Raw genomic sequence first — 13,290 nt, forward strand, 5'->3', positions numbered from 1 at the left:
GACACTACTGTTAGAAATGAGGGATTTAGCATTCACTGTCCATATTACTTATGGTGCATTTACTATCTATGGTCTTGTGTTATAACTATTTGTTTGTGTTTCTCCTCTCTCCAACTAGCTTATAAATCTCTATATTTATAAACTTCTAGAATTCAGAAGCCAGAACTAATTTATTCATCTTTATACTTCCCACAGCACTGTAAGAAAACTGAGGATTACTTCTTATTCAGCTATGCCAAATGTGCTTAATGTTCAGTGAATATTACTTGAAAGACTTAATGAATGATATAAAAGTATCTCACACAAGTTACTAGTACTAGTTATGACAGTAAGCTTATGACTTCAGACAAGTGACTTATCTTCAGTGAGCTTCAATTGCCTTAATTTGGAATGAAATTTTTAGCTTATATATTTCCTAAAGTTCCTTCAAATTTTAAAAATAATCACATGATAATTCTATGAATAAGTAAATGAATAAATTCCTGAATAAAAGTCTCCACAAAACTTGTCAATTGTATATCCCTATTTTGTCTTGTTGGATCTTAATCATAAGACATTGAATGATATCTTTTTGATCCATAATAGAATTTATCAGAAACACAAGGGCACAACAGTAATATAATAAATTGAAAAGCCTAGAAGGAAGAGAGAAAAGAAAAAATTATATAAACAGGGAGCCACAGAATGGGGGGAAAAAAGAAACTAAAAATGATTCAGGATAACTATAGTTTCATTACTCATGACTAAGATGATTCTGGTTATTTCCTGCCTGAAGTACAGAGAGAGATAGGAGAGCTCATTCCCTTTCATCCAAGAAAAATGCTCATCTTGGAGAAACAATCTCAAATAAAGGAATACAGAATGGACAGTTATTACTTACAGTAGAAGGAACAGCCATCTCCTTCATAACTGGTCTAGTGGTCCAGAGACAACAGAAGCAGAAGCCTGGTCTTAGCCTCAGAAAGCAAAAAATCACAACAAATAATGCAGCTACAGAGAAAGGGATAAGCCCAGGTTTTCAGTTATTAATATTAACTCTTAACATTCATTGTGTGACAGGCAATTTCAGTCTCTAACCCCTAAAATAAATGTACATTATCTACACAGGCATTTTCTGCGGAGAATGACGGCTAACAAACTGACATAAAAAAGCATTTTGTTCTTATTTTCCAGATTCAAGATGGCAGTTGGCGTAAGGCAAAATTCCTTTTTCATACCCAGGACCCTAATCAACTTCCAGTTATTGAAGTACAAAAACTTCCTCATCTCAAAACTGGACAGAAGTACTACATTGAAAGCAGTTCTGTGTGCTTTCTTTAAAGCCTCTAAATTAGTTCAGAATTCATGATGTTGGCCAGGTAATTGCTACAGAGGTAAAAATCTGGACAGAATAGTACTATTATGAAATGTATGGGAGTAAAGCATTGGTTAAATCGTAAAGAATCTCAGGAAGAAAAGACTTCCTCCTAACAAGGAGAAAAGGCATTTTTAAAGGACTATAATTGATAAAGTATTTAATTCTTTTACAAATAATATTGATCTGAGCTTTCTTAGAGAATTCCCTAGAACTGAAAACTTATGAACTTAGAATTCTTCAGGGTATCCTGTATTTTTTCACTGTCTTGATAGTGATGTATCCACTAGACAGCTGGAGACGCAGAGTACTATGGAGCAATACTGGCTAATGCTCCCAAATGTGCTATGCTTCTGTCTAAAAATTATAAACCACAGTCTATTATGTCTTAGTTTCCTAAACACTAAGCTGTATTCAGGTCCCCAGTGGGCATATACATCTTAGCCGGTGGTACACTACCTCTTATGTGTTGCCTTTTTGTGTTGCTTGGTGCTCTTTTTAAAACAAGGTGGTTAATGGCTTTTGTAGACTATTTTATTTCTTTTTTCGTCTTTGTCATTCTTTAAGAGTGTATGTACTGGTTACATCAAGATATGTCTTGGTTGTCTTGGTTGTTAGTACTTATTTTAATTTGTTTGGTCACATACTTAATAACAAGTAAAATATTATTTATGTGAAGTCCTAGTTCTGTTTTAAAATTCTCTTTGTAGATACGCAACAAAGCTACACAATGTATCCTGTGCTTATACACAAGAGAATTGGGAGGTTTCTTTTGTTTTCATTTTATTTTTTAAATTTTTGTAAAAAATTAGTATAGGCCAGCTTCATCTAGTAGTAAGTTTGGGCTAGAGTTTGGAAATTGTGATGTACTATTAAAAAAACAAACAAAAAAAATGATCATCTGGAATGATACTTTTGTATATATATTTTGTAAAGTTTTAATTCAGCAAACCTTTTGAAATTGCTGCTGCTTTAAATTATAAAAAATGTATATTTCTGCTTTGTAGCCTTCATTGATTCCCTTTCATTATTATTAAAGTTAATGTGTTGGGACCGAAAAGCATTCAACTTACCAGTCTTTAAAGCAACATCCAGGGGAAAAAAAACAAATTTAGATAGGCTTAGCCAGTTCAGTCTTTCTTTGTTGCCAGAAAAATATTAGTTCATTATTAAAAGAAAAATATTATATTTCTTGGTATAGAAAAGCTTGTTGATCCATTATAAACATACCTTTAATCACAACAAACCACACTTACCTGTATATAATAAAAATGTGCTTTAAATTGTTCTTGTGGGTATTTTTTTCTTCTTTTGTTACCGTATACTTTTATTATGTATTACAGCCCCTCTGGCATCTTTCTGTACTGTGTATATTTACATTATCAGAAAGTGACTTATTACCTACAAAAGGATTACAGGCAATATTTCCTATTTGAACAAAATGTAGCACAGCAAAGATATCTGATTTTCTTTTTGAGAAAAACAGAATTTTTCAAAAAGGATCACAGAGATTGGTTCTAAATGAAGGAACCAGAGCCTATACTCTAGCTTCAGTCTATCTGCTATACCTACTATTCTAAAACCTTAAATTCTTTTCCTGGAGCCCATTTGAGAAATATATATGTATAGAACAGAAATACCTTGCTTTGTATTTTAAACCTGTTCATGAAATATTAAATTTAAAGCAACATTTAATTAATTTAAGCATAGGCAAAATAGTAGAATAGTTAAGAGTACTCAGGATTACCTATGTGAATGTGGGTATATTAATTATTCCACAGTGCTTCTTTCTTCACTGTTAAATGGGGATAATAAAAGTACCATTCCCATTTAATTGTTGAGTAAATTCAATAGGTTCACGTGGGGAAATGCTTAAAATCATGCCTAACACGAAGCAAGCACTCAGTAAACATTAGCTGTGCTTTTGTCTTCTTCACTAGCATGATCATCATTGTCAAAGATTTGCTAGTTCCATGATTGTTATCACCAAATAAAGTTATGAGAAATCCCTTAATAAGATTATTCACCTGCTTTAAAGCCATACACTCCCCATAATTTGTTTCATAAATATAGATTTTCATATGAAACCTTTCTAAAAATGAAGGGCAGTTGTGTCCATATATAATTAAGAAATATGCTTTCTTTCTCCTCTTTCTTTTGTATTAATACAGAAATTACAGTGGTCATTATAAGGTAAATATCAGAGATCTTTACTGTAATAGAAAACCATAGCAAGTAAAATTTGGCTTAGAGTCAGAAAACTTGATTTCAGTTCCAACCTTACCTACCACTCCTTGGTGTTTTGGATGTCACTAATTCTCTCTTTACTTATCTACATTAGGAAGGGTTTTTTGTTTTAATTTTTTCTGCTCATTCTGTCAGGTACACGAGAGAGGCATATTAAAATTTCCATTTGTAATTGTAGATTTGCCTGTTTCTCCTTTTAGTTCTCACTTTTTTACTTTATATATATAATTAATTGCTTCTGTTTTATGATTATTATATCCAGTGGTGTACTGATAAATTTTAACAACCGACCCTTCAAAAGGAAGAGAAGGGAAATGCCCTGGTTTGGAGCATTAGCCAATATCTGTGGTATAAATACTCATTTCATGGCTGATTTCGAGCAGCCAATGTGATGTCAGTGAATATGGAGTTGGGAAGAAATGCACACACTTGCTCTTGGAAGCTGGTCTAAATCAGCTCCAGCATACCACTAGGAAGGTCATCAGATTACACTAATTATTTTATCATTATGAAATATTCCTTTTATCTCAGTAATGCTCATTGCCTTAAATTATAGACCTTGTCTATTATTAGTGTAATTATACCAGTTTTCTTTTGATTAGTGTCTGCAGGTATATCTTTTTCCTTTTTATTTTAACCTTTCTGTGTCCTTTTATTTAGGTGTCTCTTGTAAGCAACATGTACCTGGATTTTTATTTATTTTTAATCTACTTTGACAATTTTAGAATTTTAATAAGAATATTTTCCTGTTACATTTCATTTAACTTCCATTACATTTGCATTTAAACCTACCATATTACTAATATTTTGTATTTGTCTCATCTGTAATTTCTTTTTCTTCCTTTCTTTCCTTCCTTTTTATAGGTAAAATATTTTTTTAATTCCAGTTTACCAATTTTAGCTTTTTAGATTTTTTAGTTTATTGTTCTTTTAGTGGTTACCGTAGAAATTACAACAATCATATTTGACTTTTTAAGGGCTACATATATGAATACTTTAATACAAGGACCTTACAACACTTTAATTCCATTTAATTCTACACATACGTAAAAACGATATTATATTTATATATATTATATATAATTTTTTTCAACTGACAATATTTACTTAGTTTTAGCCACTTATTTACCCTTTCCTGTGCTCCTTCCTTCATTATAGTTCTTTCATCTGGGATAATTTGCCTTTTGTAGAAAACTCCCTTAAGTATTCATTTTAATATGGATCTTCTGGTAACAATTTCTTCTGTTTTCTTAATCTAAAAACTCTTTATTTTGTCTTTATTTCTGGAGAACACATTCACTGGGTATAGAATTCCAGATCATCACTTATTTCCTTTTAAAGATGTCATTCCATTGACCTCTGGCTTCCATTATATTTATTGAAAAGTCAGCTGTCATTTCATTTTTGCTCATTTCAAGGTATTAATCTTTTTTTCTCTAATTTTAAGATTTTTATGTCTTTGGCTTTTAACAGTTTTACTAAAATTTGCTTAGGGTGATTTTCCATGGAATTATTTCTTAGAATTCAAGACCTTCTTGAATCTGTGACTAAATTTCAGTGGTAAGTTTTAGAAAATTTGGACCAGGGTTTCTTCAAATATTACTACTGCCCATTCTACTGTTCTCTCCTCTGGGACTCCAATTATACATATTTTAGGCATATTTACTATGCTTCATATATGTCTTAAGTTCTTCTCTGGATTTTTCAACTTTTTGCTCTTATGCTACAATACATATTGATTTACCTTTCAGTTCACTAATCCTATTTTTTACTGTGTTAATCTGCTATTAAACTTACTTTTGAGTCAGGGTTGACTTAAAGTCCACAGCTAGGGAAACGGACTTGGCCCAGTGGTTAGGCGTCCGTCTACCACATGGGAGGTCCGCGGTTCAAACCCGGGCCTCCTTGACCCATGTGTAGCTGGCCCACGCGCAGTACTGATGCACGCAAGGAGTGCCGTGCACGCAGGGGTGTCCCCCGCGTAGGGGAGCCTCATGCGCAAGGAGTGCGCCTCGTAAGGAGAGCTGCCCAGCGCGAAAGAAAGTGCAGCCTGCCCAGGAATGGCGCCACCCACACTTCCCGTGCCACTGACGACAACAGAAGCGGACAAAGAAACAAGACGCAGCAAATAGACACAGAGAACAGACAACCGGGGGAGGGGGGGAATTAAATAAATCTTAAAAAAAAATAAAATAAAGTCCACAGCTGGTTATTTCACTATCTGCACGTCTTATGAGTCTATTTATATTGTCTATTTTTTCTTTTGGTTTCCAGTCATTTGGTTTTGTCTCTTGGCATGCTTAACAAATTTTTATTATATGCCAATCATTATATATGTTGATATCTCCCACCCAAGAGAACTTAATTTTTCCTTTGACAGACAATTAGACCCAATTAGTGATTAAGACAGTTCAAGGATGGAATTTAGACCTTCTGAGAGCTGGTCTATTTCTAGTTTTCCCATACTCCTGTGAGTAGCCCTCAGCTGAAAGCCTAGAATGGTTACTAGGACTCATCATTCTTGATGGATTATGAACCCTAAGTTTCATCACCCTACCCCAGCCCCAGCCTTGGAGACTGTCAAAAGCTCTAAATCACTGTTTTTTGCTCAGCAAATGCTTCAAGGGAAAAAATGCTGGTGTAGATCTAGTTCATTTTATCTTCCTGGCTTCTTTGAATGATCACTGATACCATCAAACAGCTATTTTAAATATATATTTATCCAGCTTTTATAGTTATTCTTGTTCAGGTTTGGTCTGATATGGGCAACTCCAAAGCGAAAGTTTCCTCATCTGTAAAAACAGAAAAACGCCTGCCCTTTATTCCACTTTTTGTCGTTGCTTTAGGGATTTCAATATTAACCTTTAATTTATCACAATATACTTAGAGATAACACTGAATTACTTCAAGTAAAATATACAATACAGAGCATAGATTTTGCTTTAAATATATTTATGTTTATGTGATTATGAGAAGAAAATTTGAAATATATATTTTCATATAAATCCAAGTTACCATCTGGTGGCATTTCCCTTCATTTGAAGAATTTCCTTTACCATTTCTTACAATGTAGGTCTTCTGGTGATGAATTATTTCTCTTTTAGTCTTTACTGCATCTTCATTTTTGAAGGATATTTTATCTTGACATAGAATTCTTGATTGCACTTATTTTTCAGCAGTATGACTATGTCATCTCAGTATCTTTGGGTCCCCATTGAAAGTTAGCCATCATTCATATTGTTTTTCCCCTATATGTAATATGTCATTTTTCTCTTGCTTCATTAAAGATTTCTCTTTATCTTTCTTTGACTTTCAGCAATTTTACTGTGACATGTCAAGGTTTTGTTTTCTTTATATTTATCCTACTTTGAGTCAGGTCTTAAAGGCTCTATAATATCACAGTGCAACATATTTCACCTATACTTTCTTATGTTATAATTATTTTCATAAAGTTAACAGCATATCCAGACCAAATCACCTTCATTCATATTCCATTTACTACAAAACATGTATACACACAGCAACAGGTTTCCCTAAGTCAAAACTAAAATCTATAAATTCACAAATTGCACTTTAAAAATATATTCCCATTGGCAATATTTAGCACATTAAAATCTAAAGCATTTTAAAAATGTTATCAAGTTGATCTAAAATATGCTTTCTATGGAGGAAAAGTTACCGTGGAACCAATAAATCTAAGCTTTAGGCCCTTGAAGCAGCCTTCAAAATGTTTTCACATGGGCATTTGTGTTTTCAAAATTTGCAAAAGTACAATATTTTTTAGGTTTTTTTTTAAAGAGTACTCCCAAAATGGTATGAGCTTCAGATTTCACAGCACCTGGATCTTCCCCTGCTTTTTACCTTTAATGAAACATAAATGTATTTCTTGCTATGCAAACCAAGAAGATTTTGTTCATTTGCTTGTTTTATGGCTTTGCAATAAATCAAGAGAAGGAATGCTGCCAATGGCCCAGAAATGACATGAGCAGTAGGAACATGTTATTTGGCAGCAGGCATTTTGGCAGACCTCATATCCTGACCAAAACATGGGTTTGGACTTCCACATAAGACTAGCAACTTTTATAGTTTGAAAAATAAGTGTAAGGGAGGAGGGGGCAAGATGGCAGCAGACTAAGGAGCTCCAAGAGTCAGCTCATCCTACAGTGCAATTGGTAATCAGTCAAACCCATCTAAATCACCTGTTTGGGGGCCCACAGGACTAGAAAAGCATCCTGCAATGTCCTTCGAAGAACAGAAGCAGGAAACTGCCCATCTGTGGTGAAGATTCATGAGTAGAGCACTACACCCCACAGAGGCTGGAGCCCATCTCCTGCTGGTGGTGTAAGATGCCTCAGGAGCTAATCCATGGCTGGATTCAGAAGTTCCATATCCCCAAAATGGGGGAGGAAGAAATGGTCAGGTACCAGTTTCTGCTACTGATAAGTAAATTCGGCTAGCTAAAGTCCAGACCTAAAAATAGCTGAGGTTTCAGCCTGTCCAAGTCAGAAAATGGCCAGTAGCCTCCATTTTAACTCCACCCTTGGCATGAGGGGAAGCAGGGTGATTGAAAATCACAGGGAAGGTAGGGGCTGACTTCTCTCCTCCCAGGTCAGATTGAAGCTATATCCTAGGTTCTGGCCCCACCTCTGGCAGGAAGGAAGCTGGGAATGCCTACACCAGCCATTCTGGGCAACTGCAGATGCTTTCGGCCTGCATCCAACCATACTGGTAGGTAAACCTGTGGATACATCTCCACTCCCAATAGGATAGGAGGTGACATTATTTCCTCGCCTCTGGGCAACTGCACGCATTTTCAGCCCACACTGACTAGAGTATTGGGAACTCCTGTGGATCCATCCCTGCCCCTGACAGAACAGCGGGGACAATGCTCCATCACCCTCTCCAGGCAACTGCAGTCACTTTTGGCCTGCACAGACTAGATTGCTGGGTATACTGGAGACTCCATTCCCAACATTGACAAGGGGTGAGGGGGGCTGGTGCTTGATCAGTCTACCTGGACAACTGTGGTCACTTTTGACTTGCATGGCTTAGTTTGCTGCCCACATCTGTGGCTTTATCCCCACCCCAGGCAGGGGAGGAAAGTGTGTGGAGCTTCATCAGTCTCTCCAGGTTACTACAAATGGTCTTGGCCTACCTGGCTTGGATTACTGCACACAAGTGCAGTTCCATCCCTACCCTTGACAGAGGAGAAAGATGGGAGAAACATCATTGGATCCTGGGAGAATATAGGCAGCTTCAGCCTGCATGGCTTACAGTACTAAACATGTCCTCAAGTCCTATTCCAAAACAAAGGAGAAAGAACAAGAAACAGATGAAAAAGAGCTTAAAAAATTCAGATTGGCTAAACACAAGCCACTATAAAGTTCCAAATTAAGTTGAACCAAGTATAAAAGAGGAACTGTAGCACAAAGCCAATTAAATAGAAAGCCCTAGACTAAAGAAAAAAAGGGGCCAAGAATAAATACATCTAATAAATCAGATGCCAAGACACCACAAAAAATTACAATCCACACCAAGAAACAGGAAGATATGGCCCAGTTAAAGGAACAAGATAAGCCTCCAGATGACATAAAGGAGTTGAGACAACTAATCATAGATGTTCAAACAAATCTCCTTAATAAATTTAATGAGATGCTTAAGAGATTAAGGATATTAAGAAGACACTGGATAAGCACAAAGAAGAATTTGAAAGCATACACAGAAAAACAGCAGATCTTATGGGAATGAAAGGTGCAATAAATGAAATTTTAAAAAACACTGGAATCATATAATAGCAGATTTGAGGAGGCAGAAGAAAGAATTGGTGAGCTTGAAGAAATGGCCTCAGAAAGTGAACATACAAAAGAAAAGATGAAGAAAAGAATGGAAAAAATTGAGCAAGGTCTCAGGAAACTAAATGACAGCAAACATATGCATCATGGGTGTCCCAGAAGGAGAAGAGAAGGGAAAAGGAGCAGAAGGAATATTTGAGGAAATATTGGTAGAAAATTTCCCAACCCTATTGAAGGACATAGATATCTGTGTCCAAGAAGCTCAACATAATCCCATCTGAATAAATCCAAACAGACCTACTCCAAGACACATGCTAATCAGGTTAAATGTCAAATATAAAGAGAGAATTTTGAGAGCAGCAAGAAAAAAGAGATTCATCACATACAGGGGATGCCCGATAAGATTAAGTGCTGATTTCTCATCAGAAACTGTGGAGGCAAGAAGGCAGTGGTATGATATATTTAAGATACTGAAAGAGAAAAATTGCCAGCCAAGATTCTTATATCCAGCAAGTTGACTTTCAGAAATGAGGGTAAATTTGAAATATTCACAGATAAATGAACGGAGAGAGTTTGTAACAAAAAGACAGGCTTTGCAGGAGACAGTAAAGGGAGTGATACAGCCCAAAAAGAAAAGATAGGCAAAAGTGAGGCTTGGAAGAGAGTCTAGAAATGAAGATTATATCAGTAAAAGTAACTAAACGTGTAAAAAGAGTAGTGAAAACAAGACATGACAAAACCCCAAGATGAAAATGGGTGAAGAACTGCATTTACAGTAATAACATTGAATGTTAATTGATTAAACTCCCAATCAGAAGACACAGACTGGGAAGCAGATGTGGCTCAAGCAGTTGGGCACCCACCTCCCACATGGGAGGTTCCAGGCTCAGTTCCCAGTGCCTCCTAAAGACAAGCAAGACAGTAAGCTGACATGATGGGCTTGCATGGCCTGCTGACTCAACAAGATGATGCAACAAGGAGACTAATCAAGAGAAACAATAAGAAACAACAAGCAGGGAGTGGATGTGGCTCAATCAATGGTGCACCTCTCTCCCACATGGGAGGTCCAGGGTTCAGTCCCAGTGCCTCCTAAAAGAAGGTGAGAAGACAAAGCACACAATGAACACACAGAGAAAGCAGACAGAAAGTGCAAACAATGGGGGGTGAGGAGAAATAAATAAACCTTTAAAAAAAAAAACCAGACATAGACTGGTGGCATGATGGACTGGAAAAATATATTCCACTCAGGCAGTAACAAAAAAAAAAAAAAAAAAAAGGAGTAGTGTGGCAGTTTGAGATTATTTATGAATTCCAAAAAGAGCAATTGATTATGTTTGTAAACTGGTCTGTTCCTCTAGGTGTGATACCTTTTGACTGTATTAGATTCAGCTGAGATACCTTTGATTAAATTACGTTAACATTAGGGCTTTGATTTGAGCACATCATTAGGGCAACTCAGTTTGAGTCCCCATCCCTCTTGTGTGCTGTATAAATGGACACTGAATCTAGGAGACACAGACATAGATACACAGAGAAGATACACAGAGAAAAAAAAACAGCTCAATAGACATGGCAGAAGCCCTGGGAAAAGAAATGAGCCATTCACCTGAGAGTTCACAGCTGATCTTGTGAAGAGAACAAAGCAGCTGAGCCTGGACAGAAATGAGCTCCAGGAAGAGAGACAAGCCCTATGCCAGCCTACAGCTGAAATCAGAAGAAGCTGGACCCATGGAGCCTTAAGAGGGAAGAGGAAGGCTGAACCCTCGCAGACATCACCTGCCATCGTGCTTCAGCATGTGGCAACAGACTTTGGGTGAGGAAATATCTCTTATGGTACCTTGAGTTGGACTCTTTAGGGCCTTGTAACTGTAAGCTTTTACCCCAAACAAATTTTTTATAAAAGCCAACAGATTTCTGGTACTTTGCATCAGCACCCCTTTGGCTTACTAATACAAGCAGCTATACTTATATTGGATGAAATAGACTATAAAAGCAATGCTGTTGTGGAGTGGTTGTAGCTAAGTGCTTGAGCATGTGCTTCACATGTGTGATGTCCCTGGTTCATTCCCCATGTTTAAAAAATAATAATAAGCTGTTGTTAGAGACAATGAAGTCATTATATGCTAATAATAAAAGGAGCAATTCACCACGAGACTATAACAACCATATGCACTTAACCAGGATGCAACAAATCACATGAGGCAAACACTGGCAAAACTGAAGGGAGAAATAGATGTCTCTAACAAAAAATAGTTGAAGACCTCAATACACTATTCTCATCGATGGATAGAACATCTAGGCAGAGGATAACTAAAGAAACAGAGAGCTTTAATAATATGATAAATGGACTAAACCCAATACAAATATACAGAACATTACACCCCAAAACAGCAGAATATACATTCTTCTCAAGTACTCACGGATCTTTCTTCAGGATAGACCATATGTTGAATCATTAAGTAGATCTCAATATATTTTAAAAGATTGAAATTATACATAGCACTTTTTCTGATCATAATGGAATAAAGCTGCAAATCAACAGGCAAAAAAGGTAAAATTCACAAATATATGGAGATTAAACAGCACACTCTTAAATAATCAGTGGGTCAAAGAAGAAATTACAAGAGAAATCAATAAATACCTGGAGGTGAATGAAAACAAGAACACAACATATCAGAATAGTTCCTATGGGATGCAATGAAAGCAGTGCTGAGAGGGAAATTTATAGCCCTACATTAAAAAAGAAGAAAACGCCAAAGTCAATAACCTAACTATGGAGCTGGAGGAACTAGAAAAAGAACAGCAAACTATGCCCAAAGTAAGTAGAAGGAATGAAATGGCAAAGCGCAGAGCAGAGATAAATCAAATTGAGAACAAAATAAACAATAAGAGAGGATTAACAAAACCTAAAGCTGGTTCTTTAAGAAGACCAACAAAATTGACAAGCCCTTATCTAGACTGACAAAGAAAAAAGGAGAGAAGATGCAAATAAATAAAATCAGAAATGAAAATGGTGACATTACTACTAACTCCACAGTAATAAAAAAGATAATAAGAAAATATTATGAACAACTGTATGCCAACAAACTAGAAAATGTAGATGAAATGGAAAAATTCCTAGGAATATATGAACAACCTACACTGATCCTAGCAGAAATAGAAGACCTCAACAAAACAATCACAAGCAAAAAGAGTAACAGTTATCAAACAACTCCCCAAAATGAAAGCCCGTGACCAGATGGCTTCACAGGTGAATTCTACCAACCATTCAAAGAAGATTTGGGAAGCAGACTTGGCCCAATGGATAGGGTGTCTGCCTACCACATGGGAGGTCCAAAGCTCAAACCCTCAGCCTCCTTGACCTGTGTGGAGCTGGCCCATGTGCAGTGCTGATGCACACAAGGAGTGCCGTGCCACTCAAGGTGTTCCCTGCATAGGGGAGCCCCATGCACAAGGAGTGTACCCATAAGGAGAGCCACCCAGTGTGAAAGAAAGTGCAGCCTGCCCAAGAATGGCACCGCACACATGAAGAGCTGACACAACAAGATGACGCAACAAAAAGAAACACAGATTCCTGGCACCGCTGATAAGGATAGAAGCAGTCACAGAAGAACACACAGCGAATGAACACAAACAGCAGAGAACTGTGGTGGGGGGGAAGGGGAGAGAAATAAATCTTTAAAAAAAAAGAAGAAGATTTGATACCAATCTTACTCAAACCCTTCCAAAACATTAAACAGGAAAGAACACTACCAAACTCATTCAATGAAGCCAATATCACCCTATACCAAAGTCAGATAAAGATATGATGGAAAAAGAAAATTACAGACCTATTTCCCTAATTAATACAGATGCAAAAACCCTTAAAATAAAAGCTAATCAATCCAACAACACATT

The 13,290-nt window shown here is 36.4% G+C and overlaps 1 protein-coding gene and 1 long non-coding RNA gene across 2 annotated transcripts in view; one reads left to right on the plus strand and one right to left on the minus strand.

Moving 5' to 3' along the window:
* Positions 1-2,642, plus strand: part of COL24A1 (collagen type XXIV alpha 1 chain) — a 365,386-nt gene extending 362,744 nt beyond the window's left edge. Inside the window, exon 60 of the mRNA XM_058303231.2 lies at positions 1,174-2,642. Coding sequence (XP_058159214.1) covers positions 1,174-1,320 — 147 coding nt within the window. The 3' untranslated portion in view covers positions 1,321-2,642. The remainder of the gene's footprint in view (positions 1-1,173) is intronic.
* Positions 1-13,290, minus strand: part of LOC131279725 (uncharacterized) — a 53,329-nt gene that overhangs the window by 27,349 nt on the left and 12,690 nt on the right. The window lies entirely within an intron of this gene.

Source organism: Dasypus novemcinctus, chromosome 9, assembly GCF_030445035.2.
Source record: "Dasypus novemcinctus isolate mDasNov1 chromosome 9, mDasNov1.1.hap2, whole genome shotgun sequence".
Classification (NCBI taxonomy): Eukaryota; Metazoa; Chordata; class Mammalia; order Cingulata; family Dasypodidae; genus Dasypus; species Dasypus novemcinctus.